This window comes from Myotis myotis, unplaced genomic scaffold, assembly GCF_014108235.1.
Source record: "Myotis myotis isolate mMyoMyo1 unplaced genomic scaffold, mMyoMyo1.p scaffold_m19_p_41, whole genome shotgun sequence".
NCBI classification, from domain to species: Eukaryota; Metazoa; Chordata; class Mammalia; order Chiroptera; family Vespertilionidae; genus Myotis; species Myotis myotis.
Genome location: NW_023416348.1, coordinates 970,269 through 995,841, shown reverse-complemented (window position 1 = coordinate 995,841; position 25,573 = coordinate 970,269). Strand labels below are relative to the sequence as shown.

At 55.7% G+C, this 25,573-nt stretch overlaps 1 protein-coding gene across 6 annotated transcripts in view; it reads left to right on the top strand.

Moving 5' to 3' along the window:
• Nucleotides 1–25,509, top strand: part of PPP1R13B (protein phosphatase 1 regulatory subunit 13B) — an 81,098-nt gene extending 55,589 nt beyond the window's left edge. For 3 of the 6 annotated variants that reach the window (XM_036306359.1, XM_036306358.1, XM_036306362.1), the window contains 14 exons: nucleotides 8,915–9,016; nucleotides 11,746–11,920; nucleotides 12,586–12,782; nucleotides 14,914–15,054; nucleotides 15,290–15,470; nucleotides 16,545–16,649; nucleotides 18,590–18,759; nucleotides 19,116–19,617; nucleotides 20,906–21,681; nucleotides 22,000–22,137; nucleotides 22,208–22,341; nucleotides 23,010–23,176; nucleotides 23,776–23,975; nucleotides 24,361–25,509. In XM_036306359.1, coding sequence (XP_036162252.1) covers nucleotides 8,915–9,016; nucleotides 11,746–11,920; nucleotides 12,586–12,782; nucleotides 14,914–15,054; nucleotides 15,290–15,470; nucleotides 16,545–16,649; nucleotides 18,590–18,759; nucleotides 19,116–19,617; nucleotides 20,906–21,681; nucleotides 22,000–22,137; nucleotides 22,208–22,341; nucleotides 23,010–23,176; nucleotides 23,776–23,975; nucleotides 24,361–24,402 — 3,030 coding nt within the window. In that variant the 3' untranslated portion in view covers nucleotides 24,403–25,509. The remainder of the gene's footprint in view (nucleotides 1–8,914; nucleotides 9,017–11,745; nucleotides 11,921–12,585; nucleotides 12,783–14,913; nucleotides 15,055–15,289; nucleotides 15,471–16,544; nucleotides 16,650–18,589; nucleotides 18,760–19,115; nucleotides 19,618–20,905; nucleotides 21,682–21,999; nucleotides 22,138–22,207; nucleotides 22,342–23,009; nucleotides 23,177–23,775; nucleotides 23,976–24,360) is intronic. The other 3 variants (XM_036306360.1, XM_036306361.1, XM_036306363.1) reach the window with 3 other exon arrangements.
• Nucleotides 25,510–25,573: the final 64 nt, after the last annotated feature.

Here is a 25,573-nt window from a genome sequence, read left to right as displayed (position 1 = left end):
TTTTACAGAGAGGAAGGGAGAGAGATAGTTAGAAACATCGATGAGAGAGAAGCATCGATCAGCTGCCTCCTGCACATCTCCTACTGGGGATGTGCCCGCAACCCAGGTACATGCCCTTGACCGGAATCGAACCCGGGACTCCTCAGTCCGCAGGCCGACGCTCTATCCACTGAGCCAAACCGGTTTTGGCTCGTTTCTCTTTCTTAAGGCTCCGAGGGGTGAGTCTTCAGGTGGGACAGGCCGTCAGGGCCCAGGCCAGCGTGGTTTCCCTTCGTACTCAGAGCTTTTGCTGTCTCCTTATGCTTGACCATTTTTTATCTAAAAAACAGCATTTTAATATGATTCAGACTAGCAATAAACCAATAAGTGTTTACCTTTTTAATAAGGACACAGTAAATGGCTGTTGGGCCAGCCAGTGTGGCTTAATTGTTGAGTGTCAACCTATGAACCAGGAGGTCACAGTTGGATTCCTGGTCAGGGTACATGCCTGGGTTGTGGGTTCAATCCCCAGTAGGGGATGTGCAGGAGGCAGCTGATCAGTGATTTCTTTCATCACTGATGTTTCTATCGCTCTCTCCCTCTTCCTTTCTCTCTGAAAACAATAAAAATATATTTTTAAAAATAAGTAAATAAGTGGCTGTTGGTTAGGATCAATAATATGTGCCTCTGCTGGGCCCTGTAAGAAGTCTGGGAGGGCAGTGCCTCCTGTGAAGTGGAAAGGTGCCCACTTGCTGCGGGTTATGGTCCTGACTGCTGTATCTACACTGAGCTGCGAGGCTCAGCTTTCTCGTCTGTGAAACAAGTGGTGTTCCTCACAGGGTTTCGTAAGCATCAAATCAACTGTGGTAACTGTACACTCAGGTATATGCAAGTGTCTGGCATACTGTGGCAAGTGCTCATGACATGTTGAATCTCTAGAATCCAGAATTTGTTAAAATGACGGAGTTCTCTCCCATCTCTGGAAGTGATGTCAGATCCTGAGTGTCAGAACAATTGTATGAGAGATTCCCTAACGGATCAGGAAAGCCTTAGGAAGCAGATGGCATTGTGACCGGATCTCCAGGATTGGTAGAGATAGAGAGGGGGAAGGGCGTTATAGACTGAGGGAAGCAAAGGAAGTGCTGGCTCTGGAATGGAGAGGCGAGCCCTGAGCCCTGAGCTGTAGCTGGTTGTATTGGGCCAAGGCAGGCTCCAGTCAGAGGTGATGCTGGCGCCTGGAGTAGAAGTAGGGAATTTAGGGAGGAGCCAGGTTGGAAGGAGAGGGAGGAGTCTGGTTTTACACATGCGGTGGTTGAGGCCCTGCACGAGGCAGAGCATCCACACAAGAATGTGAACTTGGCCACGAGAACTGGATCTAGAGTCCTTGCAGGGTGGGGAACCTTTTCCTGCCCAGGGCCATTGGATGTTTATAACATCACTCAGGGCCGTACAAAATGATCCACTTAAAACTTAGCCTGCTGGATGTGGTCAGACATTAATTAACTCACCCCTGATGCCGTGGCAGGACCTGACCAAATGATTTCATGGGCCTTATTCGGCCCGCAGGCCAGACATTCCCCACCCCTGCTCTAGAGACCAGACTGGCTCGACTCACCACCAGCTCAGGTGTGCTCTCCCTAGACGCCGAGCACAAAGAGAATGAGTAGGACAGGCTGTTCAGCGACAGTACGTCACCTCACTGGCCGGAGGGCGTAGGGAACTCACTCCCCCAATAATGTTACAGCAGCCACGTTGTCTGTTACAGCCAAAGATGACTTATTTGGTTGAGTATTAAAATCTACAGTTTATCAGGATAAGAGCTGACATCTGAAGTGACCCATTACCCAGGTGGTGGGTTGCACTGTTACCTAGCTCTCTTAAACATACGCTCATAGCCAAAACCGGTTTGGCTCAGTGGATAGAGCGTCGGCCTGCGGACTGAAAGGTCCCAGGTTCGATTCCGGTCAAGGGCATGTACCAGGGTTGCGGGCACATCCCCAGTGAGAGATGTGCAGGAGGCAGCTGATCGATGTTTCTCTCTCATCGATGTTTCTAACTCTCTATCTCTCTCCCTTCCTCTCTGTAAAAAATCAATAAAAAAAAATATATTAAAAAAATATTAAAAAAAAAAAAAAAAACATACGCTCATAGACATTCCTAAACATCTTCTCTTCTTTGGATTCTGACAGTGCTGTTGGGAATAACAACCAAATATGTGTAAGGAGTGAATAATAGAAGGGTAAATGGTCGGGGTAGAGTCTTGATGAGACTTCACAGTAAATGGATACAGTGGTTTCTAAGGATGTCTGCAATTCTTTGACATGCCTCTCTTCAAAAGATGGAGCCTGTTCCCCTCCTCCCAGACTTAGCGACTTGCTCCTACCAGATAGAAGGTCGAGAGAGTGACACCCTGCGGCTCTGAGCCCAGTTCACAGGGGAGGGAGCTCCCCCCCACCCCACCCCTCGCGCTCTGGGATTGCTGGCTCTGGGGAAACCAGCCACCACGCCCTGAGGACACTCAGGCAGGCCCTGTGAAGAGGCCCACCCACCCACCGGGAGTACCTGAGGCCTCCCCCCAGCAGCCAGCCCCTGCGGGGCCCTGTGAGTGAGCCACCCGGGAGCAGATCCTCTGCCCCACAAGGCTTCAGATGACCACAGCCCGGGCTGACGCTGGACTCGACCAACCCCATGAGAAATCTCAAGCTGAAACCGCCCAGCTGAGCTGCCCCTGAATCTCCCGCCCACAGAAATGGAGAGCCAGGACGCATGTTCAAGTGGCCGGGTTTAGCGTGATCTGTTACTCAGCAATAGAGAACTCGTGCACGTGCCTGGCCTGTGAAGCACGGCAATTTGTCGATTCACAAATATGAAATATTTCAGTGAAACAGGGAGGAGTGCTGGTGTAAGTAATAAACAGCACGTCGGTGTGGCTGGGAGCTAGCCTGTCATGTCAGGAACGCTTGTTCTCCTTTGCCCATGGAGGAACAGGAGGCTCATGGGAGACATGGGGGGGGGTGGTTTGCAATGGAAGGGTTCTTTGGGATGACCTCGAAACGTAAGTTTTTGTTTCTGCATCATTCTCCAATTTTTCAGCTTTTAGGGAGTTGCACTCAAAATTACGGATAGGAACACTCCCTTAGGGTGAGAAAGGCTAAACAAGAGAGCACTTTAGAACAGGCAGAGGTGGCCCACGCGCACCATAGACCAGAGCAGGGGTCCTCAAACTTTTTAAACAGGGGGCCAGTTCACTGTCCCTCAGACCGTTGGAGGGCCGGACTATAGTTAAAAAAAAAAACTATGAACAAATTCCTATGCACACTGCACATATCTTATTTTGAAGTAAAAAAACAAAACGGGAACAAATACAATATTTGTATTTGCATGTGGCCCGCGGGCCGTAGTTTGAGGACCCCTGGACCAGAGGGTCGCAGAGGACGCCCCTCCTCCTCGTCCCAGGCCCGTGTGCTCACACACCATCGGACTCGTTCAAGCAAGGCGTGCACATCGGCGGTGCCGGAGCCGGTTCTGACGAGGAGCAGTAGGGTTGTGAGAACTGGTGACTGTGTATTGACCTGAAACTGTAACGTCAAAATAATCACCTCTTATAGAGCATTATTTAGTGTGTTCTTGGATGAGTCCTTAAACAAAAACAAAACCGTTGTCTGGAAGAGGGCATGATTCTTCAAGAGCCGTGGCCGTGGAGGGCCGTTAACTGAACCAGAGCCTGGGCAAGTGAGGAGCGTGTTTCACAGCCAGAGGGAGGCTTGGCGGAAACACACTTGGTGAGCACTGGCTGGGGCTCCAGTGACGCAGGAGATGGAGGTAGACTCAGGCTTCTTGTTCATGTTGGCAAAGACCAGCCTCTGCAGCACACATCACTAGTGCTCAGGCTGGGAGGCGCGTGTGCATTGCGTCATTCTACAGTGATTGTTCTGAGGGACTTTATTGCATGTTTCTAATAACTGGAATGCTGTACCACCAGTTTCAAATTATATTTAAAACATTACCTGGAGAGACAAAAATACATTTTATTAAAGCCATGTCATCAACTGGCTTGTGATCTAAAGTTTTCAACCGTAATTATCAAGTGAGTTGTTTCTTAATATCTTTTAGAAATCTAGTTCTTATCACCTGTTTTTTTAAACAGACTTTATTTTGTTAGCTTTATGACTCATGACTCATACACATAATTAGTACAAATGAGACATTAACCTGGGAAACAAGCCTCCTGTTCATATCTAACTTTTGGCAAAGGTGGGCTTAGCTTCTTTATTGAAAATCAAGTCACAGTACATTTGGGGCTGATAGCTTGATTATGGGCATTTTATGCTTACTTTTTTCATTACTTATCAAAATACCATTTATATGGAATCCTCTCTTTGCCAAGAGGTTAACATTTTATTTAAGAAGAGGATAGCCCTAACCAGTTTGGCTCAGTGGATAGAGCGTTGGCCTGCGGACTCAAGGGTCTCAGGTTTGATTCCGGTCAAAGGCATGTACCTTGGTTGCGGGCACATCCCCAGTGGGGAATGTGCAGGAGGCAGCTGATCGATGTTTCTTTCTCATCGATGTTTCTAGCCCTCTATCCCTCTCCTTTCCTCTCTGTAAAAATTAATAAAATATTTTTTTTAAAAAAAGAGGATAATTAAACTTTGAACAAGTGTTGGCAGGATGTAGAGAAGTGAGGACTGTCATGTTGTTCGTGGGAGTGAAATGACCACCTTGGCAAACAGTCTGGCCGGTTCTGTGCGCCCTCTGCACAGCCTGCCTGCTCCTCTTCCTGGTGCGGACCACCTGGAGTCCACGCAGCTATAGGAAGGAGTGCTGGCTGGTACGTGGGACAATGTAGGCAACTCTGTAAGAAGCCAGACCCCCAGAGTACATGGAATTCCTTTTCCGTGGAATTCCAGAGCAAACGGGCTGGGCCGTCCTGCAGAGCAACAACCCCCGGACCAGGGGTTGGGTTGAGGGTCAGTAGGACACCTTCTGGGATCATGAAAATGTCCTGTATCTCGGTGGGGTGGTGGCTACACTGTGAGTTTGAAAACGTGCTACCACATGGGAGTGTGATCCGGGCATAGGGGAAGGGTAAGGAAGTATTGAGTCACTTGCAAATCCATTCACCCAGTCATATTAAGCATTAATCTTTCAGCATTAATCATTGATCATTGGTCATTGGTCGGAGGCTGTGGCAGGCACTGGGCCAGGTGCTGAGGCTGCGGATGAGCGAGGACTGTGGGAGTCTGGCGGGCTCTCAGTAGCTAGAGCCACCGGCGTAAGTGCCCTGTCAGGTTAGTACTTTGTACGTGAAAGTATTGCAAGTTGGAGGAATGAAGTCCCTTAGCGGTTCCCCACGTGGATTTGTGGAAGTTTGGAGAAAGGAGATGAGCCCTGGCTGGTTTGGCTCAGTAGATAGAGCGTCGGCCTGCGGACTGCTGAAGGGTCCCGGGTTCGATTCGATTCTCGTCAAGGGCACATACACAGGTTGTGGGCTCGATCCCCAGTAGGGATGTGCAGGAGGCAGCCGATCAATGATTCTCTCTCGTCATTGATGTTTCTATCTCTCTCTCCCTCTCTCTTCCTCTCTGAAATATATGCATATATATACACCAGAGGCTCAGTACATGAAATTCGTGCACTGGGGGGGGGGGGGGGTGTCCCTCAACCTGGCCTGCACCCTCTCCAATCTGGGATCCCTCGGACATCCCTCTCACAATCTAGGACCGCTGGCTCCTAACCACTTGCCTGCCTGCCTGCCTGATCGCCCCCTAACTGCTCCCCTGCTGGCCTGATTGCCCCCAACTGCCCTCCCCTGCCAGCCTGATCACCCACAACTGCCCTTCCCTGCCGTGATGTCCTCGAGCGCGGCGCAGCAGTGGGGACACTGGGACCGGCTTTCTCTGTGCAGCGCATAACTGCGGGACCCCCAGGCCTCACCGTGAGGAGCAGCCGCCGGGGCCCTGCCTCTGCTTTGCATGCAGCCATCTTGTGGCGATGTCGCGCGAGGGTGTACACCACCTAGGTTTTTATTATATAGGATATTTATTTATTTTTAAGGGGGATGATATGACCAGATAAGTGATTATGGGGGTGGAGGGGCTTCTGGTTGGGGGGAGTTGGTTAGACCTGGAGATGGGTGGCTGTATTTGCCATGGAGAATGGGTGCTGTCAGGGTGAGGCTGGGGAGCATCAGTACTCTCCCTGGGACCCAGAGTTGGAGAACGTCAGCCTGAGGGGACCCTGCGCCCTGTGGGAAGGACATTGGGGCTAGCAGAGGGCCAGTGTGCACGGAAACCTGCGCTGTCTCTGGGAGAATTTTTCTGCTAATTTACTGGTCTTGGGCGTGGCTTGTCTGCTCTGTGACCGGACTCACACTCACCAGGTAACTCCCCTTGATGTGCCCAGGGAACAGGATTTGGTTTCTTCCTATCAGATGTGATGAAAAGAAATAAGCAAGGAATTAGGTCATAGGTTTGTTCGAATAAATTTGGTTGGTGTTGAGAATTTAAAATTGCCCATAAGTGGGTTAGTTTTCATGAGGAGAATGCAGGTGATAGGCCCCTCACAGAAGGATCGGATTTGTGTCAAAGGTTTTTGTTTCCTTAGACTCTGAAAGGGCACCGCTTTTTGCTAATGTTCGCAATGAACAACTAAGGGAATATGTATTAAAATGTAAAATGTTGCAGGTTTGTTGAATTACTAGTTTGTGGTGCTTGTGTTTTTAACCTGCTTACAGCACAATTAAATTGCACAGGTGTGTCACTTTGCAATCACCCGTTGAGCTGTGCACTGTGATTTACAGCTTCCTGCATGTCAGATCCACTCCCAATAAAATCGTATTACATACATGACATATGATGGCTGCACTGCTTTATGACAGCAGGTGCCCTTAGCTTTGTGTGAGAAACACGCAGACCCCGCACATGCAGGGCTCTGGCTTGCTCACAGCTGTAGCAGCAGAATCCTGGGCAGCTCATTCTCTCTGTCTCTTTACATTGTTCTCCTGGCCATTGGTGGGGAAGGGGCCAAAGAGACAGTCTGTGACTTGTTGAACGGACGTGTTTTAAGGAGTAAAAGTTCTGACGGTTAAAGATCACCTTTCGCTGTGAGTGGAGCATCTCGGGAGGTGGAGATTAGCAGCCGTCCATCAGTGTGAGAACAGAAGTTTGATGGTTCTGCCAGGCGTTTTGGTCGCATAAACGAATTTCTTTCCAAATGGAAGTTTCTATGACTTGGCTGTTTACAATATCTGGTTTTGAAAAGGGCCTTGGTCCATATTGCTTGCCCAGAATCTATGCTAAACAGAACAGGGGTCCCAGTTATGACTGTTGAACAAATCCTGATTCCATTTTCCAGGAGTCAGGAATGTGCTTGAACACTATAAGGTTTGGGGAGACAAGTCAGAGGAGCAGGCTGGGACCTCTGTTAAAAACACAAGAGGGGTCCCGCCGGTGTGGCTCAGTGCTTGAGCACTGACCCATGAACCCGGAGGTCCCGCTCAGGGCACTGCCTGGGTTTCGGGCTCCATCCCCAGTAGGGGGCATGGGCGTGCAGGAGGCAGCCAGTCAATGATTCTCTCTCATCATTGATGTTTCTCTCTCTCCCTCTCCCTACCTCTCTGAAATCAATAAAAATATATATTTTTAAAAAGAATACAGGAGGGCCGAAACCGGTTTGGCTCAGTGGATAGAGTGTAGGCCTGCGGACTCAAGGGTCCCAGGTTCGATTCTGGTCAGGGGCATGTACCTTGGTTGCGGGCACATCCCCAGTAGGAGATGTGCAGGAGGCAGCTGATCGATGTTTCTCTCATCGATGTTTCTGGCTCTCTATCTCTCTCCCTTCCTCTCTGTAAAAAATCAATAAAACATATTTAAAAAAAAAAAAGAATACAGGAGGGAAAGATAAGTATCACATGATCTCACTCATATGTGGAATCTAATGAACAAAAAAAACTAATGAACAAAATAGAACCAGAGACATGGAAGCATGCAACAGACTGATGTATTTCAGGGGGAGGGGGCAGAGATTAACCAGAGAACTTATATGCATATATGCATAACCCATGGACACAGACAATAGAGTGGTGAAGGCCTAGGGAGCAGGGGTTGGGGGGACGGGGTGGAAGGGGTCAATGTGGGGGAGGGGGCATCTGTAATACTTTCAACAGTAAAGATACATTTTAAAAAATACAAGAGGGTGGAAGGTAAGAGCACAATGGGCTCAGAAGGAGAAAGTGGAGGTCTGAGGCAGGACAGTGCGCACGCCTGGTTAGCAGCAGCGGGGTCGGAGGGACGCAGGCCTCGCCAGAATCGGCCCTGGGCACGTCCCTTTCCCTTCCCACCACACAGATCTAGCGCAGCAGGCTCGCCGGCACGCAGGGCGCAGGGCGTGCTGAGTGGGGAGGTACAGTGCGGAGGCCCGGGACAAGGGCTCCGCATCCTGCTCTGCCTGTGGGCGCCACCTGCCCGGGCTGCTTGCCTCAGCTCCTGTGCTGGCGTTCTCATCCGTAGGATGGGGATATGCTAGTCCCCACCTGATGTGCTGGTGAGGCTTGAGCAGTCGTAGATGACAAGTATGTGGCTCAGGGCAGAGCACCAGGCAAGCGTGTAAACATGCCCGGTCTATCATCGTCTCCAGCAGAGAATGGCCCGCTCTCGGGTTCCGTCAGCTGCCCTCCTCTCCGTGTTACCGTCGGGTGTTCGTTCCCACAGGATTCTGTCTCTAATGGGTCGGTCCCTCCTGTAGGCGCTGACACAGTTAGTGTCTCGAGCCCAGAGCTGTATGTGACGAAACACTCAGCTGAGGAGAGCTCTGCTGAGAAAACAGGTCGTTTGTGCTCTCCTGACTCTAGGAAGCCTGTTTACGCCCCTGCTGTGCTTCTGACACCAGGGAAGGGGGTCGTGCAGAGGGTTCCAGCTGTGCTCTCTCCCCTCAGGTGGGGCACCCACGTGTGGAGCTGACCCTCTCAGAGCTCCAAGACATGGCAGCCAGGCAGCAGCAGCAGATCGAAAACCAGCAGCAGATGTTGGTCGCCAAGGTGAGTTACAGAAGCCGCGGCGGGAAACGGGCAAAAGCGTGTTCTCCAACTGGTCCTTTTGGTGGGTCCTGCTCCCAGGCAACTCTCGTCAGCAGGACCAGGCCACGGGAGTCTCAGCACCCGGTTTCTCTGTCATCTCCTCCCTACCAAACACATGCGTGGCTTCCAGACATGGGAGGGTGTCAGGGCAGGAGCACTTGACCCTTGACCTACACACACAGACACACTAGAAACGATCGACCTTGCCCCGTTGTGGATAAAATTTAAGGGTGTTTTCTGTTGTCGTCTCCTTTTCCCGCCGGGTGTGCTCTCAGCTGTGTAGTCGGCCTTGGCGTTCTGGAGGAAGCCAGCGGTCCATGACCCCCTGCTGGTCCCGGCCCCGAGACAGGACACTGGTCATCAGGGCTGCCCTGGCCTGGGCCACGCTCCGAGGCCCCGTTTGGTTGACTGTGGTGAGGGGCACAACGCGCTCTACGTTTGTTGCTGAGACTCTGAAACAGTAGGATTTAAAGTTTTTCCAAACGATGGTTTAGTCATGGATTTTCAAGTGAAAACCAGACCTGTCATCCGTGCCCTCTGGAAACGGCTCCCACTGTGACAAGCTAGACGTCCTGAGCTGCTGAGAGAGCCCGTAGCTTCGCTGCCCGCTCTTCCTGCTCTCTCTGCCAGAGCGCCCCTTTTTCTCTGTATTCTTTCCCGTTACAGTGGATGTGCAGTATGACACGAGTTTCCAGGGTGCAGCGTAGCGGTTAGACATTTCCATAGCCTGCACAATGGTCCCCCTGAGAAGCCCAAGGCCCCCTTGGCACCATAGTTATGATAATGGTACTGACTGTGTTCCCTGTGCTGGTCTTTCCATCCCTGGGACCATTCTTTTTTTTTCTTTTTTTTTAATATATATATTTTATTGATTTTTTACAGAGAGGAGGGGTCAGGGATAGAGAGTTAGAAACATTGATGAGAGAAAAACATCGATCAGCTGCCTCCTGCACACCCTCTACTGAGGATATGCCTGCAACCAAGGTACATGCCCTTGACTGGAATCGAACCCGGGACCCTTCAGTCCCCAGGCCGATGCTCTATCCACTGAGCCAAACTGGTCAGGGCTCTGGGACCATTCTTAACTACAGTTTGTAGTTCTCAGTCCCTTCACTTTTCCACACAGTCCCCCACCCCCTTCGGTGGCAATCGGCAGTCTGTTCTGTGTCTGTGAGTCTGTTTCTGTGAAGTGTGTTCGTTTATTGTTTCTTAGATTCCACATAGAACTGAACCTGTAGATTTTCTTAACCATATGTCCAATCCAACTTTTTTCATTTATCAAATGATCTTGTAATTCATTGTACTGTCCACTTTTATGTAAATAATAGGTTAAGGTGCACTTGTTCTTAAAAGTTGTCTTACAAAGTTTATTGGACTTATAAGAATAAAAAACAATTAGAAGTTAAATACATTAGAAATATTTCATCTTATTAATAAGATTTCTAAGATGAAATGTACATAGTGTTATGTAATTATAATATTTTCTAATTCTACTTTTTATTTCCTTTCCAAATCTTGATCCAAGAGTATTATTGTTGAGGAAATTCTTAGGTATTCTCAGGGTGTGAACCGCGAGTGCACGCTGACTTCACATGTGTCAGTGTGCGATGCCTGCACAATCGCACAGGGAGGTTCTGTACGCGCACGCGGGCCTTGAAGATTAATGCCGACTTACCCTTACGGTGCGTGTTCAGACTAATGCGGAAACTGCTAAAGTGGTTATATTTTACTTTAGGGTTGTCCTGTTCTTGTTTAACTATAAAATGTTCCATTAGCCCTGACCGGTGTGGCTCAGTGGATGGAGCGTCGGCCTGCGGACTCATGGGCCCCAGGTTTGATTCCGGTCAGGGGCATGTACTTTGGTTGCGGGCACATCCCCAGTGGGAGGTGTGCAGGAGGCAGCTGGTCGATGTTTCTCCCTCATCGATGTTTCTGACTCTCTATCCCTCTCCTCTCCTCTCTGTGAAAAACCAATAAAATATATTTTAAAAAATGTTCCATTAGTTTTGAAGAAGCTAATCCTAAAGAAAACAAACACTTCCTGGGCTGTGGGGTGTCACTCAGCAAATGAGAGGTTTATCGCTTATTTGATCACTTTCCCCTTTTCAGTAGACAGCCCCCTGCTGGCCACGCCACTTCCTCTAGGTGAAAGGGCCTTGGAAGCCATTGCAGCAGAAGCCCTTCGGAAGCAGGACGCTGTGGGCTGGCAGACAGGATGGATGAGCCGGGTGGTGCCTGAGCAGCCCAGGCTGCCTTATCCGCGCGAGGCTCCTGTGGGAGCACTTGCAGGCTGCGTGGTCGGATGGTGCCGAGCGAAGCCCGCCTGTGAATCCCGACTCTCCTCTCACTTCCTCCCACACAGTAACCAGTGTGTGCCGTCTTACGTGCGTGCGGCCCCTCGGGCGTGTTCATGGTTTTTTTGTTAATCCTCACCCGAGGATATTTTCCCATGACCTTTTAGAGAGCGTGGGGAGAGAGGGAGGGAGAGATCCACTGACCTCCTCCCGCTGGGGCCAGGGATCAAACGCTCTCTCAGCAGGCCGGGCTCCAACCACTGAGCAACACAGGCCAGGCCCTGGAACCTTTCTTTCGTATTTAAATAGGTGATACTGTGGAATGCACCCCAGGTTTTTCGTGTCTAAAAGGAAGCATGCATCGCAGTTCTCAGTGAGCTGTGTTTCTCTTGTTAGGAGCAGCGTCTACATTTTCTAAAGCAGCAGGAGCGCCATCAGCAGCAGTCGATTTCTGAAAATGAAAAGCTTCAGAAACTGAAAGAACGGGTTGAAGCCCAGGAAAACAAGCTGAAGAAGATCCGAGCCATGCGGGGGCAGGTGGACTACAGCAAGATCATGAACGGCAACCTGTGTATGTCCCTCCGCTTGCTCCCACGCTCACGGGCCGGGAGGCGAACGCAGTCGGGTTTCTGCACACTGTCGGTCACGCCTGAGTCAGAGCTGGTGTGGAGAGTGCACTGCTCGCCGAGGGGAAGAGGGTGGGCGGGCTGGGCTAAGTGGTCTTGGGGTCTCCCCGCCCGGCCGTGCAGCACTGGCCCAGCTCCTCATGGGGGCCTGTCATCATTAAGCAGCGGAAGTCTCACCTGCGTATAACGATAGACCACACAAACGCATACTTTTTGTGTTTGTCGGACGGGTCTTTGTCACCCTGTTAATCCTGCGTGTGCCTGCTCTGTGTTCAGTGGTGACAGCAGACGGCAATGGCCTGCCTCACAGAGCCGGGTCTGCTGGTGCCTTGAGATTCCCAGGTGGCTGTGGGACTCACTGCCCATCAGAGAATGTCCACTCGTGAGGGAAAATACTGTTTGCCATGCGAGCAAGTCACGCGTGTCCCGAGGGCGCCTGGAATGTGTCGTGGGTTCTGGTGTCACAGTCTTCTCCCTGGGTCTGGCCCTCGGTGATGCTGGAGTTGAGTTAAATGTATAGACAGGAAGGAAGCGCACCAACAGAGGAAACACCACACCGGGAAAGGGGACTCGCAGCTGAGTGATGTTTTCTTTCTTGTGGGAATCACAGCTGCCGAGATAGAGAGGTTCAGCGCCATGTTCCAGGAAAAGAAGCAGGAGGTGCAGACGGCCATTCTGCGTGTCGACCAGCTCAGCCAGCAGCTGGAGGACCTCAGGAAGGGGAAGCTGAACGGGCTGCAGCCTTACCCCGGCAAGCTGACGGGCCCGGCCGCCGCGGAGCTGAAACGGCTGTCCCAGGAGCTGCAGGTAACGGGGGTCCGGGGTGGGTTTAGTGTCGTGTCCTGATCCCCAGGTTCTCTTCTGTGGGCTGGAGACCTCAGCTGCGGGGACACACTGATGGGCTCTAACTTGGTAGAGGCAGGAAATGTAGGTGTTTAGTATCTTCATAGAGTTCTGCATCCACCACCACAGTCAAGTACAGAGCACCTTCATCAGAAGCCCCACCCCCTTAGCATCCCTCAGAAGCCCCACCCCCTTAGCATCCCTCAGAAGCCTCACCCTTCCCCACCCCCACCCCGCCCTAAGCAGTCAGGAACCTCCTCCCGTCTCTGTAGCTCCGCCTATTCTGGACCCTTCACATATACAGGTTCGTGTAGTGTATCATGTGTGGTTCTATGTGGCTGGCTTCTGCCACGCGTTTCAGTGCAGAATTGAATTGGCAGTACAATGAACTAGTAAAGAATTAAGCTTTAGGTGATCTTTAAGGTGTCTGTGTAAACTGTTCTGATGAGATTCTTAGATGCCTGCTGTTCAATCCTTGACTCAGTCAGCATGAGCTGCTGTAACAAAATACTGTAGACGAGGAGGGTTACCTAGACCCTGAGGTCTCACAGTTCTGGAGGCCGAACTCCAAGATCAAGTGCCGGCAGACACGGTTCATGGAGGGTCTGCTTCGGCTTGAGGACGGCCACCTTCTCACTGTGCCGTCACGGCTCTGGTCTCTTCCTCATCTTTTAAGGACACTTGCAAGAACCCCATCACGGGCCCCATTCCCATCACCACTGCTAAGCCAGATCCCCTCCCAGAGGCCCCACCTTTAAAGACCCCTGAGGCTGAGTGCTTCAGTATGGAAATTCTGGGAGAACACAGACATTCAGTCCATAGGAATCCACAAGATTCCCATTTCTCAGAAGTTGTCATCAGCAGGTGATGTTTCAAGCCAGAAGCAAGTTTTGCAATTCTATTAGTACTTGGTAGAAAAAGTATTATATCATTTTATGCAATGAGAATATTTAATTAGAGTAAATTAAATATCATGTTTGTTGCTGTTCTCTAACATAAATGCATACAAATAAAATATAAAATTTTATGGCTGTCAACATTTTGTTGTTATTAGCCCTCATCAGAGGATATTTTTTCCATTGCTTTTCAGAGAGACTAGGAGGAAGGGAAAGAGAGAGGAAGAAAGAGAGAGGGTGAGGGAAAGAAACATCTATGTGAGAGAGACACATCGATTGGTTGTCTCCTGTACATGCCTCAACTGGGGCCGGGGATTGAGCTTGCAGCCCAGGTATATGCCCTTGACCAGGGATAGAATCCATAACCCTTCAGTCTGCAGGCTGGCGCTCTAACCACTGAGAACACCAGCCAGGGCTATTTCTAATTTTTTTTTTACAGCAACCTATGTTAAGAAGCATGTTCCCTATAACCAATGGACACAGGCAGTAGGGGGGCAAGGGCATGTGCTAGGGGGTAGAGCAGCTGGGGAGAGGTCAAGGGGGGAAAAGGAGACATATGTAATACTTTCAACAATAAAGAATTTAAATTAAAAAAATAGCGTGCTCCCTGTCCAGTGCATGCATATGGCATGTGCTAGTACACGTGTGCGAGCATGCATACGGCGTGTGCTACTACACGTGTGCATCTGGAGCTGAGCATGACGGGACTCACGTTCTCTGTGTGTCTCTGTTAGTTCTCTGTAGTGCTGGCTGCAACCCACTGAAGCGATAGAACATGGTCGGGCAATGTGGGCCATCCTTTGTGCAATCCCCGCTGCCTCTGCAGTGAGGTGCCTCCTTAAGTGGCCTGTGGGGGGTGGAGGAGACACCTCTCCTTAGTGCCCTAGAGGAGTGTTCAGGGCACTTGTCACTAAAATGCCATCCCCAAGGACGGAGGTATGGTCCCCACAGTCATTACTGGTGCCAGTCATTCCGTTTGCTTCAAAGAGGACACATGGTTGCAGATCTTTGCTCTTTTTTGGTTCATAAGAGAGCTGCTGGCTCCACCTGTGCTGTGCCTGTGAGCACTGTGCACCAGCAGCAGTGCGCTCCTGTAACTGCACATCCGGGCTCAGCGACTTCGCCGGTTCTTACCCTCCCTGGCAAGGACAGTTTGGCCGTTTAACGCAAATCATACAAGTTGTATTTTCTGTTTGCAGATTCGTAACCAGCTTAACCAGGAACAGAATTCAAAACTGCAGCAGCAGAAGGACCTCTTAAATAAGCGCAACATGGAGGTGGCCATGATGGACAAGCGCATCGGCGAGCTGCGCGAGCGGCTGTACGGGAAGAAAATCCAGGCACGTGGAACAGCAAGTGTGTCCCCAGGGGAGAGGGCCGGGAGCAGTCCTGGTGCGCACGTAGCCCCAGATCCTAGGTTACCAGAAAGGGCCGCTCACAGGCCTGTGGGCCGAGGCCCTCCCTGACGTCTCGCCCTTCCCGGACGCTCATCCCTCAGGTTGGTGGGGCTGCTCAGTACGAGTTAGTGAGTGAGCTTCACCGAGGAGATGCTGACTCCTTTCTTCCCGGTTGCAGCTGAGCCGTGTGAATGGCGCGTCGTCGCCACAGTCACCCCTGAGCACGCCCGGCAGGGTGGCTGCCGTGGGACCTTACATCCAGGTTCCCAGCGCCGGCAGCTGCTCAGCACCGGGGGACCCCGTAAAGCCCCAGTCTCTCACTGTTGCTTCAGGAGCTGCCCATGGGAGGCCCAAACCTGGTAAGTGGCCGGCCCTCTTCCCGGGAGCGTGAGCAGGAAGGGGGGCCGTGGAGCGGCCCTGCGTGTTCCTTCCGTCTCCCCCGAGGCACCACATCCTCCAGGGCGGCTTGGGGAGCGGTGTGCTGCCACGGTGACCATCCCATAGACAGCACTGTGACTGCGCTCCCCGCCCCCACTCCACGTGCCTCAGTCAATCAGAAAGTCCACAGACACCCCTTCGCCCTGGGCCACTGAGGCGCAGGGACCAGCGCGGCCCAGCTCCGTGGGGCGTGGGCGCTCCCACTTCCTGGCCACCCGGGCAGGCTCCCCACAGAGACGCCGCCCCCTCCTCAGAGGAGGGTCGGCTGGTTCTCAGCAGATGCACGAGAGCCGGGGCTCCCTTGCAGGAGGACGCGTTATGGCTGGGGGGACGCAGGCCCCGTAGCTCCTGCCATGTTGGCAGGTCCCCACACCGCAGCAGCCCTACACCTACGACCACAGCCCTGCGACTGGCCTCCCGGGCCTATGGGAGGGGCCCTTGGAGACTTGGGGCATCTTCTGTTTGCTGACTTCCTGCTCTAGTGCCGGCACCTGCGCTGCAGCCACACCTCTGCTGCTCCCGGCGGACGGGGGCGTCCCCAGCCCTCAGATTCGGCCGACTCTCAGCAGCGTGCAGGCTCTGTGGTCGGTGTGGCTCTAATGGCACCTCCTCTGATAAGCTGCTGTTTATAGTCCAAACCCCCCGTGGTGGGAGCAGATATTCATCTGGTTCCAGTGACGACAATTAGCCCCACCAGCTGCTTCTCTGCCGCCTTCCTCGTCACCCCTTCCCGAGCTGGGCCTGTCTCCACGTCCCTGTTCTCTGGGTCCGTGCAGGGCCCCTCAGGGTTGCACAAGAAACCTTGCAGGGCCCGAGAATGCCCTTCAGAAGCTCAGAACCAGCCTGGGTCTCAGCTGTGCTGTGAGGGGACCACCCGGGACACCTGCGTCACCCGCACGGGGCAGAACCTGGGCCCGGCTGTGGATCTGGGGAAAGAAAGCTCTTCAGTGGGGACGCTGACCGTGCTGTGGCTCTTCTGGTTCCGTGCCCCACAGATGGCCATGGTAGACCCAGAGTGACCCGCTCGTGGACAGTGTCCGACCTGGACATCGGGCCTGACTGCGGCTCCGCACGGCAAGCTGCAGACTCCCTGACAGACCGTATGTCAGCGGGCCGGCCGGGGGGAGCTCTGTCCCTCATGCTGCTCAGGCAACAGCCACTCTGTTTTCCAAACCGAGAAAGGCCTGGGCACCCGTCTAGACTCGAGAGAGATGCCACCTGAGCATGGCCTGCCCCTCCCTTCAGCCAGGTGCCAGGTGGGCCGGGCCCCGCACCCGGGTCCCGCTTGGGGAGGCTGAGCGATGCTGGCACAGGAGGGTGTTTGGTTTTTACCAGGTGAAGAGGGTTTCCTGAGCTCACGGGGCGGCGTTTAGCTTCCTCTCCCTTCACACTCGAAGGTGACTGTCCCTTTATAATAAAATGAAGTGATCTTCCTTCTATACCTTCTGCCTTATCCCCAGAAAACAAATTCCTCTCTTCATCCCTCCTTCACCTTTCTGTGACTGACGGGTTGGCCACATTCCTGGTGACCTTGAGAGAGGGCACGGGAAGTCCGAGCGCTCGGCCTGAGCGTCTGCAGTGGACTCTTTCCCATCAGCCCGAGCTTTCACATTGGGCCTCCCCAGGGGGTAAACCTCTCCTCCCCTGGGGAAGAAAGAAAAGCACCCCAGCCCGGAATAGGCTGACAAGCCACACGGGAGCGAGGTGACCTTTGGCCTTGGACTGCTCAGCAGGGCCCTGCAGCTTGGCTGAGCCGTGTGGAGCCTGCTGCCTGGAGCTGGGGTAACGTTAGCAGTGCGATGCAGGGGTAGCAGTGCTGCCGCAGGGGTGGACGCGGCTCTGGAGCAAGCCGGGGCAGGGCCCAGCCCGGCTCAGAGCTCTGCCCGTCCTGCACGCGCCGGGACCTCTGGTCGTGCCCAGAGCACGTGCGAGCCAGCCTTCCCGTCCCGGAGTTGCAGGCTTTGGCTCCGCACTGTTGTGGCGAGGAAGAGTGAGTTCCCTCTGCCCCTCAGTCGTGTCCACCTGCCGTGCCGGCTGGAGGGACGAGGATGTGCTGTTCTGCCAGGGCCCAGACAGTCCCCAGGATTTCCTCCCGTCCCATGTGGCTGAGGCTGGGTGTCGGCACGTCCGTCAGCCCGTGCCCGCTGCGAGACACGAGCTGGTTGGGGCTAGAGCCTGGCCTGCCGATGTGAGTGAGTGGGTGCCCTTTTTCAGTTTGGAAAACGTTCTGTAAAAACGTAGCTTCTCAGTGCTTTTCTGAAAAATGCGGGCTTGACTGGCTTTCTGACCACTGCTGTGGGGCGCAGCCTGTCTCCAATCAGTGGGACCCCACCGGCCTCTGTGATCATGCCTCGCTGCAGAGCAGGGGTGGGGAACGTCGGCCTGCGGGCTGTGTAACGCCCGCGAAATCGTTGGGTCTGGCCCTGCCAAGGCATCAGGGGTGAGTCAATTCAATGTTTGACCAAATAGAGCAGCCTCATTTTTAAGTTGATAATTTTGTATGGACCACGAATGATGTTATAAATATCCAAATGGCCTTTGGCAGAAAAAAGGTTCCCCACCCCTGCTTTAGATGATAGAAATTTCTAATAGATCAGAGTTGAATTTTTCTTTTAACACTGAGTGGTGCAGATCAAGCCTGTTATGGAGTCAAAGGAGAGTTCTTTACTGTTGTACGTAACTGTATCTGTAAGCAGTGTTTGAACAGTAAGGGCCATGCTTGCTTCGCTCCTGAGTGTTGATGTAAGGGTTTGAGCTGTGCTTGAATGAGGGCTGACTGTCTCTGCAGACCTCTGTCCCTGGCTGGGTCATTGCTGGAGCCTGCACACCGAGCCACGCAGCGCTGGGGGGCCTGGCCCGCAGAGGCCGCCCTGATCCCGCCGCGCACTCGCGAGCTGGCGTGCGGGGAGGGGTCAGCCCTGGCGGTCAGCCCATCAGAATGATGTTCCAGAAAGTGACTTTCTTTTCTGATGGGGCTACTCCTATGCTAACTCACCTAATTTAAAGACAAACTTGACTTAAATTCTATGTTCTTTTCAAGCTAATGATGGAAACTGGCCAACACTAAAACAAAATATGAGCTCTTCGGTGAAGCCAGCACAGATGGCCCCTGTGGACTGGAAGGACCCGAGCGTGGAGGGGCCGCTCAGGCAGGGCCCCGTCTCCAGCCAGCCTGCGCCCTTGCCAGCCCTGGGAGCCCCGGAGAAGCCGGTAGGCCCCTTGTCATGACCCCTGGGACACAGATGAGCTCCTAGCCCTGCCATGTTTGGCCCTTGTCTTCGAGGGTAGAAGGTGTCATGAGGCAAATTATTCTTACTAGCGTCCAAACGACACCCGGTCTGAAGGAGTCCGTGGCCCTACGCACCCGCGCAGTGAGCACGTCAGGCCTTAGTCAGGTGGTTCTGTCGCAGGCAGGTGACAGCCCGCCATGCCCGATCCCCAGCGCTGTGCCAGCCACAGCCGACTTGAAGGATTACAAGTCCTACTTTGTCTCCTCATGTGACTGTGGATGGGAATCTGCTTAACTTTTCAAAGGATGACTGTGTTTTCTTCACGTTTAAATTTAGGGCATCGAGATGGGTAAAATGCCACCCCCCGTCCCTGGTGTCGGCAAGCAGCTGCCGCCGAGCTACGGCACACACCCAAGTCCTGCGCCCGTGGGTCCAGGGCCCACAAACTCCCTGGAAAGGAGGAAGGAGGGCAGCTTGCCCAGGCCCAGCGCAGGCCTGGCCGGTCGGCAGAAGCCCGGTCCTCTGCCCTCCGTGGGCAGCACCCACCCGCCAGGCTCCTCCCAGCAGATCCAGCAGCGGATTTCTGTGCCCCCGAGCCCCACGTACCCGCCCGCAGGGCCGCCTGCATTTCCCACTGGAGACGGCAAACCTGAGCTCCCACTGACTGTGGCCATCAGGCCCTTCCTGGCAGACAAAGGGTCCAGGCCACAGTCCCCCAGGAAAGGACCCCAGACAGTGAATTCAAGTTCCATATACTCCATGTACCTCCAGCAAGCCACGCCCCCCAAGAATTACCAGCCCGCAGCGCATGGCGCCTCGAATAAGTCGGTCAAAGCAGGTACAGTAGCTTGTGCTCTCCCTCCTGGGGCCAGGGCGCTGTGCTCTCCTCTAGGAACACGCCGACCCACAGCCTCACATTCGGGCCACACGCTACCTAGGACCAAACCAGAGCCTTACCTCTCACAGGCCTTCTGAGCCACGTGAGGTGGGGTCACAGCTGACTTCCTGTCGGAGCGCCCACCCCCTGGGAACTCCAGCTGCGGGAAGGGTGTGATTGAGCAGTGTGCTCCCTCCTGCGTCCTGGTACCTTGTGCAGCTCTCCTGGGAGCCGGGGTGGGGCTCTGCGTAGACCTCATCTCCACCTCCTGCCGTCACCGAGCCAGGCCCTGGGGCAGCAGCTGGGTGGCGAGGGGTGTCTTCTGCTTTGGGCATTCCTCCCCTCTCCCCCGCCCCAAGAGCCGCAGGGGAGAACAGCCTGATTCAGGTGAGGGGACATGGCCCTGGGGGCGAGGTGTTGGAGGGAGCAGGTCGGAGAACAGGGCCTAGTTCCATACCTCCTACGGTCAGTGGGTTCTGACTTGGGTGGTAGGGTCCTGCCCGTTGGGCTTTCTTAGATGTTCTTGGGCGTGAGCCGCAAGCTTCCAGACTCGCAGTTGAGGGACTCCTGGGTGCCTGGGCCTCCTCCCCTCCCCCCGTGCCCAGCAACCCCTGAGGCAGACACTGCACTGACCAGGGGCTGGAGCGGCCGAGACCCTTCCCTAGAGCTCCAGGCGGCCTCCCTGTCAGGCCCGGCCGGGGCTTCCTGCTGTGCCCCTACCTCCGAGACTCAGCTCCTTGGCCAGGAGCCAGGGACAGCCTGTTTGGGTGGGAAGCCCGGTCCATGGCCATTTTAAATGCTCGTTTGGAAAAGCCCCCATTCTGGGGTCCCAAAGGCAAAAGCAGAAGTTAGATGCTCCACGTCCCAGAGTGTCGGTGAGGTTCTTGGAGCAGAGGACACGCTTGGGGCTTAAGCTGCGGCTCACTGCGTGGCCGGTGCAGCTCGTTGGCTGGAGCGTCGTCCCGGGCACTGAGGGCCGTGGGTCTGATTCCAGGGCGGGGTGCGTACCGGTTGTAGGCTCAGACAGGGTTAGGGGGCATGTGGGACGCAGCCAGTCAATGTTTCTCTCCATCTCCCTTCCTTTCTCTCTAAAATTAATAAAAAATGTGTTCTCTGGTGAGGATTAAAAAATAATAATAAATTTATTTTAAAATTAGGGTTCAACAGCCAGGCCTGCCTCTGGTGTAACCAGAGGTGTGTAGTGGCGGGCCGGGTGCAGGTGCTGAGGGTCCCCGTCCTGTCTCCTCAGTGTACGGGAAGCCCGTCCTGCCATCGGGCTCGGGCTCAACGTCCCCGTCGCCGTTGCCGTTTCTTCATGGGCCGCTGACCACCAGCACCTCGCAGCCCACACCCCCTGCAGAGAGTGCCGAGCGGGAGCCTGAGCAGGACAGCCCGGCCCCGCCCACGGAGGCCACGGGCGCCATGGAGAGCCTGCCGCGGCCGCTCAGCCCCACCAAGCTCACTCCCATCGTGCACTCCCCGCTGCGCTACCAGAGCGACGCGGACCTGGAGGCCCTGCGCCGGAAGCTGGCCAACGCGCCGCGGCCGCTGAAGAAGCGCAGCTCCATCACGGAGCCCGAGGGCCCGGGCGGGCCCAACATCCAGAAGCTGCTCTACCAGCGCTTCAACACCCTGGCCGGCGGCATGGAGGGCACCCCGTTCTACCAGCCCAGCCCCTCGCAGGGCCTCACGGGCACCCTGGCCGACATGGACAATGGGAACACCAATGCCAACGGGAACCTGGGGGAGGCCAGCCCTGCCCAGCCCACAGCCCCGCTGCCCGCCGAGCCTGCTCCTGCCTCGGACGCCAACGACAACGAGCTCCCTTCCCCTGAGCCTGAGGGGCTCGTCCGTCTCCAGACCACCCCCCAGACCGTGGAGCCTGCGGAGGACAACAACAACAACGTGGCCACGGCCCTGTCCACGGAGCAGGTCCCGAGCCCTGGGGCCGAGGCCCCCTCTCCAGGGCAAGAGCCAGTTTCCCCATCGCGTCCCCCCGTCGCACCCCTGCTCGCAGCCTCTACGGTGGGTACGGGCCTCGGCAGGGCTCCCTGTGCTGTGGGGGACCCAGGCTGTGCTGGGCGCGGTGGGCGTGGCAGACGGTCCCGGCCCATAGGGAGTCAGGCCCAGGGCAGGGCTCCATGGGCTCGTACTGGAGGCCCAGCCGGGAGGCCCGAGGAGGGAAGCTGCCCTGGGACCTGGAGGGAGGCCGAGCTGAGGGAGCGAGCGGCTGGGAGTCCCTCAGCTGGTGGGAAGGAGCTGCCGCTCCAGAGGGAGCAGTGAAGCTGGGTGTCACCCCCTGGCTCGTGGGGTCCCCTTTAAATCCAAGCCTCCTCTTCACAGAGCAAGCGGACCAACCTGAAGAAGCCCAACTCCGAGCGCACCGGCCGCGGGCTGCGCGTCCGCTTCAACCCCCTGGCGCTGCTCCTGGACGCGTCCCTGGAGGGAGAGTTCGACCTGGTGCAGAGGATCATCTACGAGGTGAGCTGAGCGGAGCCCCTGCCTGGGCGCCCCACACGCACAGGCGTGGCTCACACACCCTGTGTCCCAGGTGGAAGACCCCAGCAAGCCCAACGACGAAGGGATCACCCCACTGCACAACGCCGTCTGCGCCGGCCACCACCACATCGTGCGGTTCCTACTGGACTTTGGTGTCAACGTGAACGCCGCTGACAGCGATGGCTGGTGAGCCCCTCGCGGGGCAGAGGGGCCGAGGGTCTGGAGCACAGGGAGTGAAGGGTGAGGGGTCAGGGCGCCCACTCGTCCTAGGCTGCTCAGCACACCCTCCGCTTTGCTTTCTGGATGATGTTGTAAAAGGCACAGCCGTGCTTCCCTTTTCTTAAATGTGTTTATTGACTTTTAAAGAGAGAGGAAGGGAGGGGAGAGAGAGAGAACCATCAGTGAGAGAAACGTTAATCAGCTGCCTCCTGCATGCCCCCTACTGGGAATCGAACCCAAGACCTCTCTGCACAGGATGAAGCCCAACCAGCTGAGCCACACGGGCCGGGCTGTGGCTCAGTCTGTCCACCTGGTGATTAACACGCAGCCCGGCCACGCGTTCAGCAGTCAGGACTCTTGTCTGTTTAGTGGCTGGGTCGGGGGTCGTGGCTGCGGGGTCCGGTGCTGCCATGGAGGCCCGGCCTCCCGGGGTCGCTGTCAGCCTCAGGCAGCTGCCTACACCTGTCTCGGGCGCCCCTCAGCCACGCCCTCCAGGAGTGTGTGTGAGGCCCAGGACAGGTGGTAGTGGACACCACACCACTGGAGACAGCGCGGGACCGGCGGGCACTGAGGCTCCGCAGCCCGGGGCCCTGCCACTCCAGGGGCCACACACGCCTTCACCTCCCGCCCTGCAGGACGCCGCTGCACTGTGCCGCCTCCTGCAACAGCGTGCACCTCTGCAAACAGCTGGTGGAGAGTGGTGCCGCCATTTTTGCCTCGACCATCAGCGACATTGAAACTGCTGCGGACAAGTGCGAGGAGATGGAGGAGGGCTACATCCAGTGCTCCCAGTTTCTGTATGGTACGCAGGCGTCCTCTCGGCCTGCAGGGGGCATGCACTGGGCTGGCAGACAGGGCCCTAACTGCAGGGGCAGCCAGTTAGTTCAGAGGGAAGCCCCTGTCCCTTCGCTCCCTCCTGAGACGTGTCTGAAAGTCCGAGTCGGCAGGAGGGTGCTGTGCAGCTGGCTAAACACAAGCTCCCGGTACCGAGGCGGCGGCCAGCCCGGAGGCCCATGGTGGGACAGTGACCATGGGCGGGAGGAGGGAGGCACTCAGGTCACTAGCCTGCGGGGCTTTCCTGGGCGTGGGCCGGCCCCGCACTGCCACGTGTGAGTGCCAGCTGCCCTCCAAGCAGTCACCCCACTCTTTGGTCCCCAACTTTGTGCTAGATGTGAGGTGTACATTTCTCCCCAAGAAATGCCTGTGGACTCAGACCCTCAAGCGGCAGTGCCTACCTGCAGGGTGTGGCCGTGGGCAGCAGCTGGGCCTGGCTTCCGACCCACAGCCTCGCCTCGGCCTCGCTGGGCCGCCCAAAAGCAGCAGTGCGTCCGGTCTGGCCCCGCAGCGGGGCTCTCGCTGCCCATCCTCCGTGAGGCCTGACCGCTGGCCGTCTTGCCACAGGGGTGCAGGAGAAGCTGGGCGTGATGAACAAGGGCGTGGTGTATGCGCTATGGAGCTACGAGGCCCAGAACAGCGACGAGCTGTCCTTCCGAGAAGGCGACGCCATCACCATCCTGAGGCGCAAGGATGAGCACGAGACCCAGTGGTGGTGGGCTCGCCTGGGGGACCGGGAGGGCTACGTGCCCAGAAACCTGCTGGGGGTGAGTGCGCAGCCGCGCCGAGCTTGTGCCCGGAAACCGCTGTCCAGCGTGGCCCGTCCTGCTGGGGCCCGCGGGCAGGCACTGCCCTCCCCATGCTCAGTGCTCTGCAGGCGGGCCTTTGCGGTCGGCCCTGTGGGGGGCCCAGCCCAGCTGCTCAGTGCCTTTTTCTAGTGGGAACTCCCTCGGGCACCCCATCTCACCCCAATCAGAACTCTGCAGCCCAGAAACTTGCTTACTGGGGAGGGGGGAGAGGGAGAGCCTGCAGGTCGCTGTGAGAGAGGGGGGCTCGGACCGGGTGGAGGTGGGCTGGGTGCGGGTGCTCTGGGTGTCAGGCAGGGCCTCCCGGGCAGCTGACAGGAGCTGGACCTGGACGCTGTCCTTGCAGCTGTGTCCTCGGATCCAGCCCCGGCAGCGAACGCTGGCCTGAGCCCCGCCAAGGAGCCGCTGAGGTCGCCCGCGTCCCTGCGCGGAAGCTGGAGTCTATGGTGCTCACGCAGCAGAAGCCCACAATGTGAACCGCAGGCTCGGGAGGCTTCCTCCAGCCGCCTCCAGAGGACTGAGCTTTGCCAATGACTGTCAACCCAAATAAATGCCCAGCTTTCTACGCCTGTTGCCAATAGACGCCCTAGAGTGAACCCCCGGATGGTTGCCAGTGGAGACCAAAGCCTGACTGACTGGCGCCAAGGCCACCCTCATGCTCCATGTCTCTCACCAGCAGTGAGTGCGCCCGCTGCTGTGCGTGCTCCCCGAGCCCTGCCTACCTGCCGCTGGGCACCTCAGCACCAGGTCCTTCCCTTCTTGACCAGAGCAGCCTGCAGGGAAACCCGTGCGGTGGCCCTGACACGGGGGTTCCACTTCCTGTTCCAGCCCGTGGTGCGGGGCTGGACTTCAGGCCCCAGGCAGGGACCTCGAGACCAAGGCCAGGAGCCTGTCCGCACTGACCTCTGCGCTCCCTTCTCTGCTGCCCTTGCTGCCCAGGTGTGGTTCTGATCCCCGTTCAGCCCCTCGATTTCATTAATTCATGGGAACCAGAAACAAGAGAAATGCCATTGGCTCTGTGCCTGGTTGGGGCTGGGTGGGCCCTGAGTGTAGGCAGACCCTGCCCCCCACCGGCCAGGAGCCTGAGGCCGGTCACTCGGGTGGCATGGTCGTCAGGAGGGGCAGCTGTGGGCATGAGGGTGGGCCTCCCCGTTTGGCCAGCCATGATGCGGTGACCTTGGCAGGCCCTTCACCGAAGGCAGCTGAACGCACAGGCTTTTATACCAAAAGTATTTTTGACTAGACGTTCGCAACTACCAGGATGATGCTGGAGATGTCGAGAAGTCTCATTAAATTCCAGGCCCGTAGGCTTTGTTTTCCACGGACGAGTCTGTGTATAATTCTGTATAGACGTGTGGATAGACGGCTGCTGTGCTGGTCCCCTTTAAGCACTGAGTGTGCACAGTGCTGATGGAGCCTGAAGACCCCGGGCAGCCTCTGCCGGGCCCCTCCACCCGATGCCGTGTGACGTGCGCAATAAACACTGTTCCCCGTGGCTGCGAGTCTGTGTCCTGAGTGAACGGAGCCGCCGCAGGGACGCACGGTGGTCCCGACAGTGA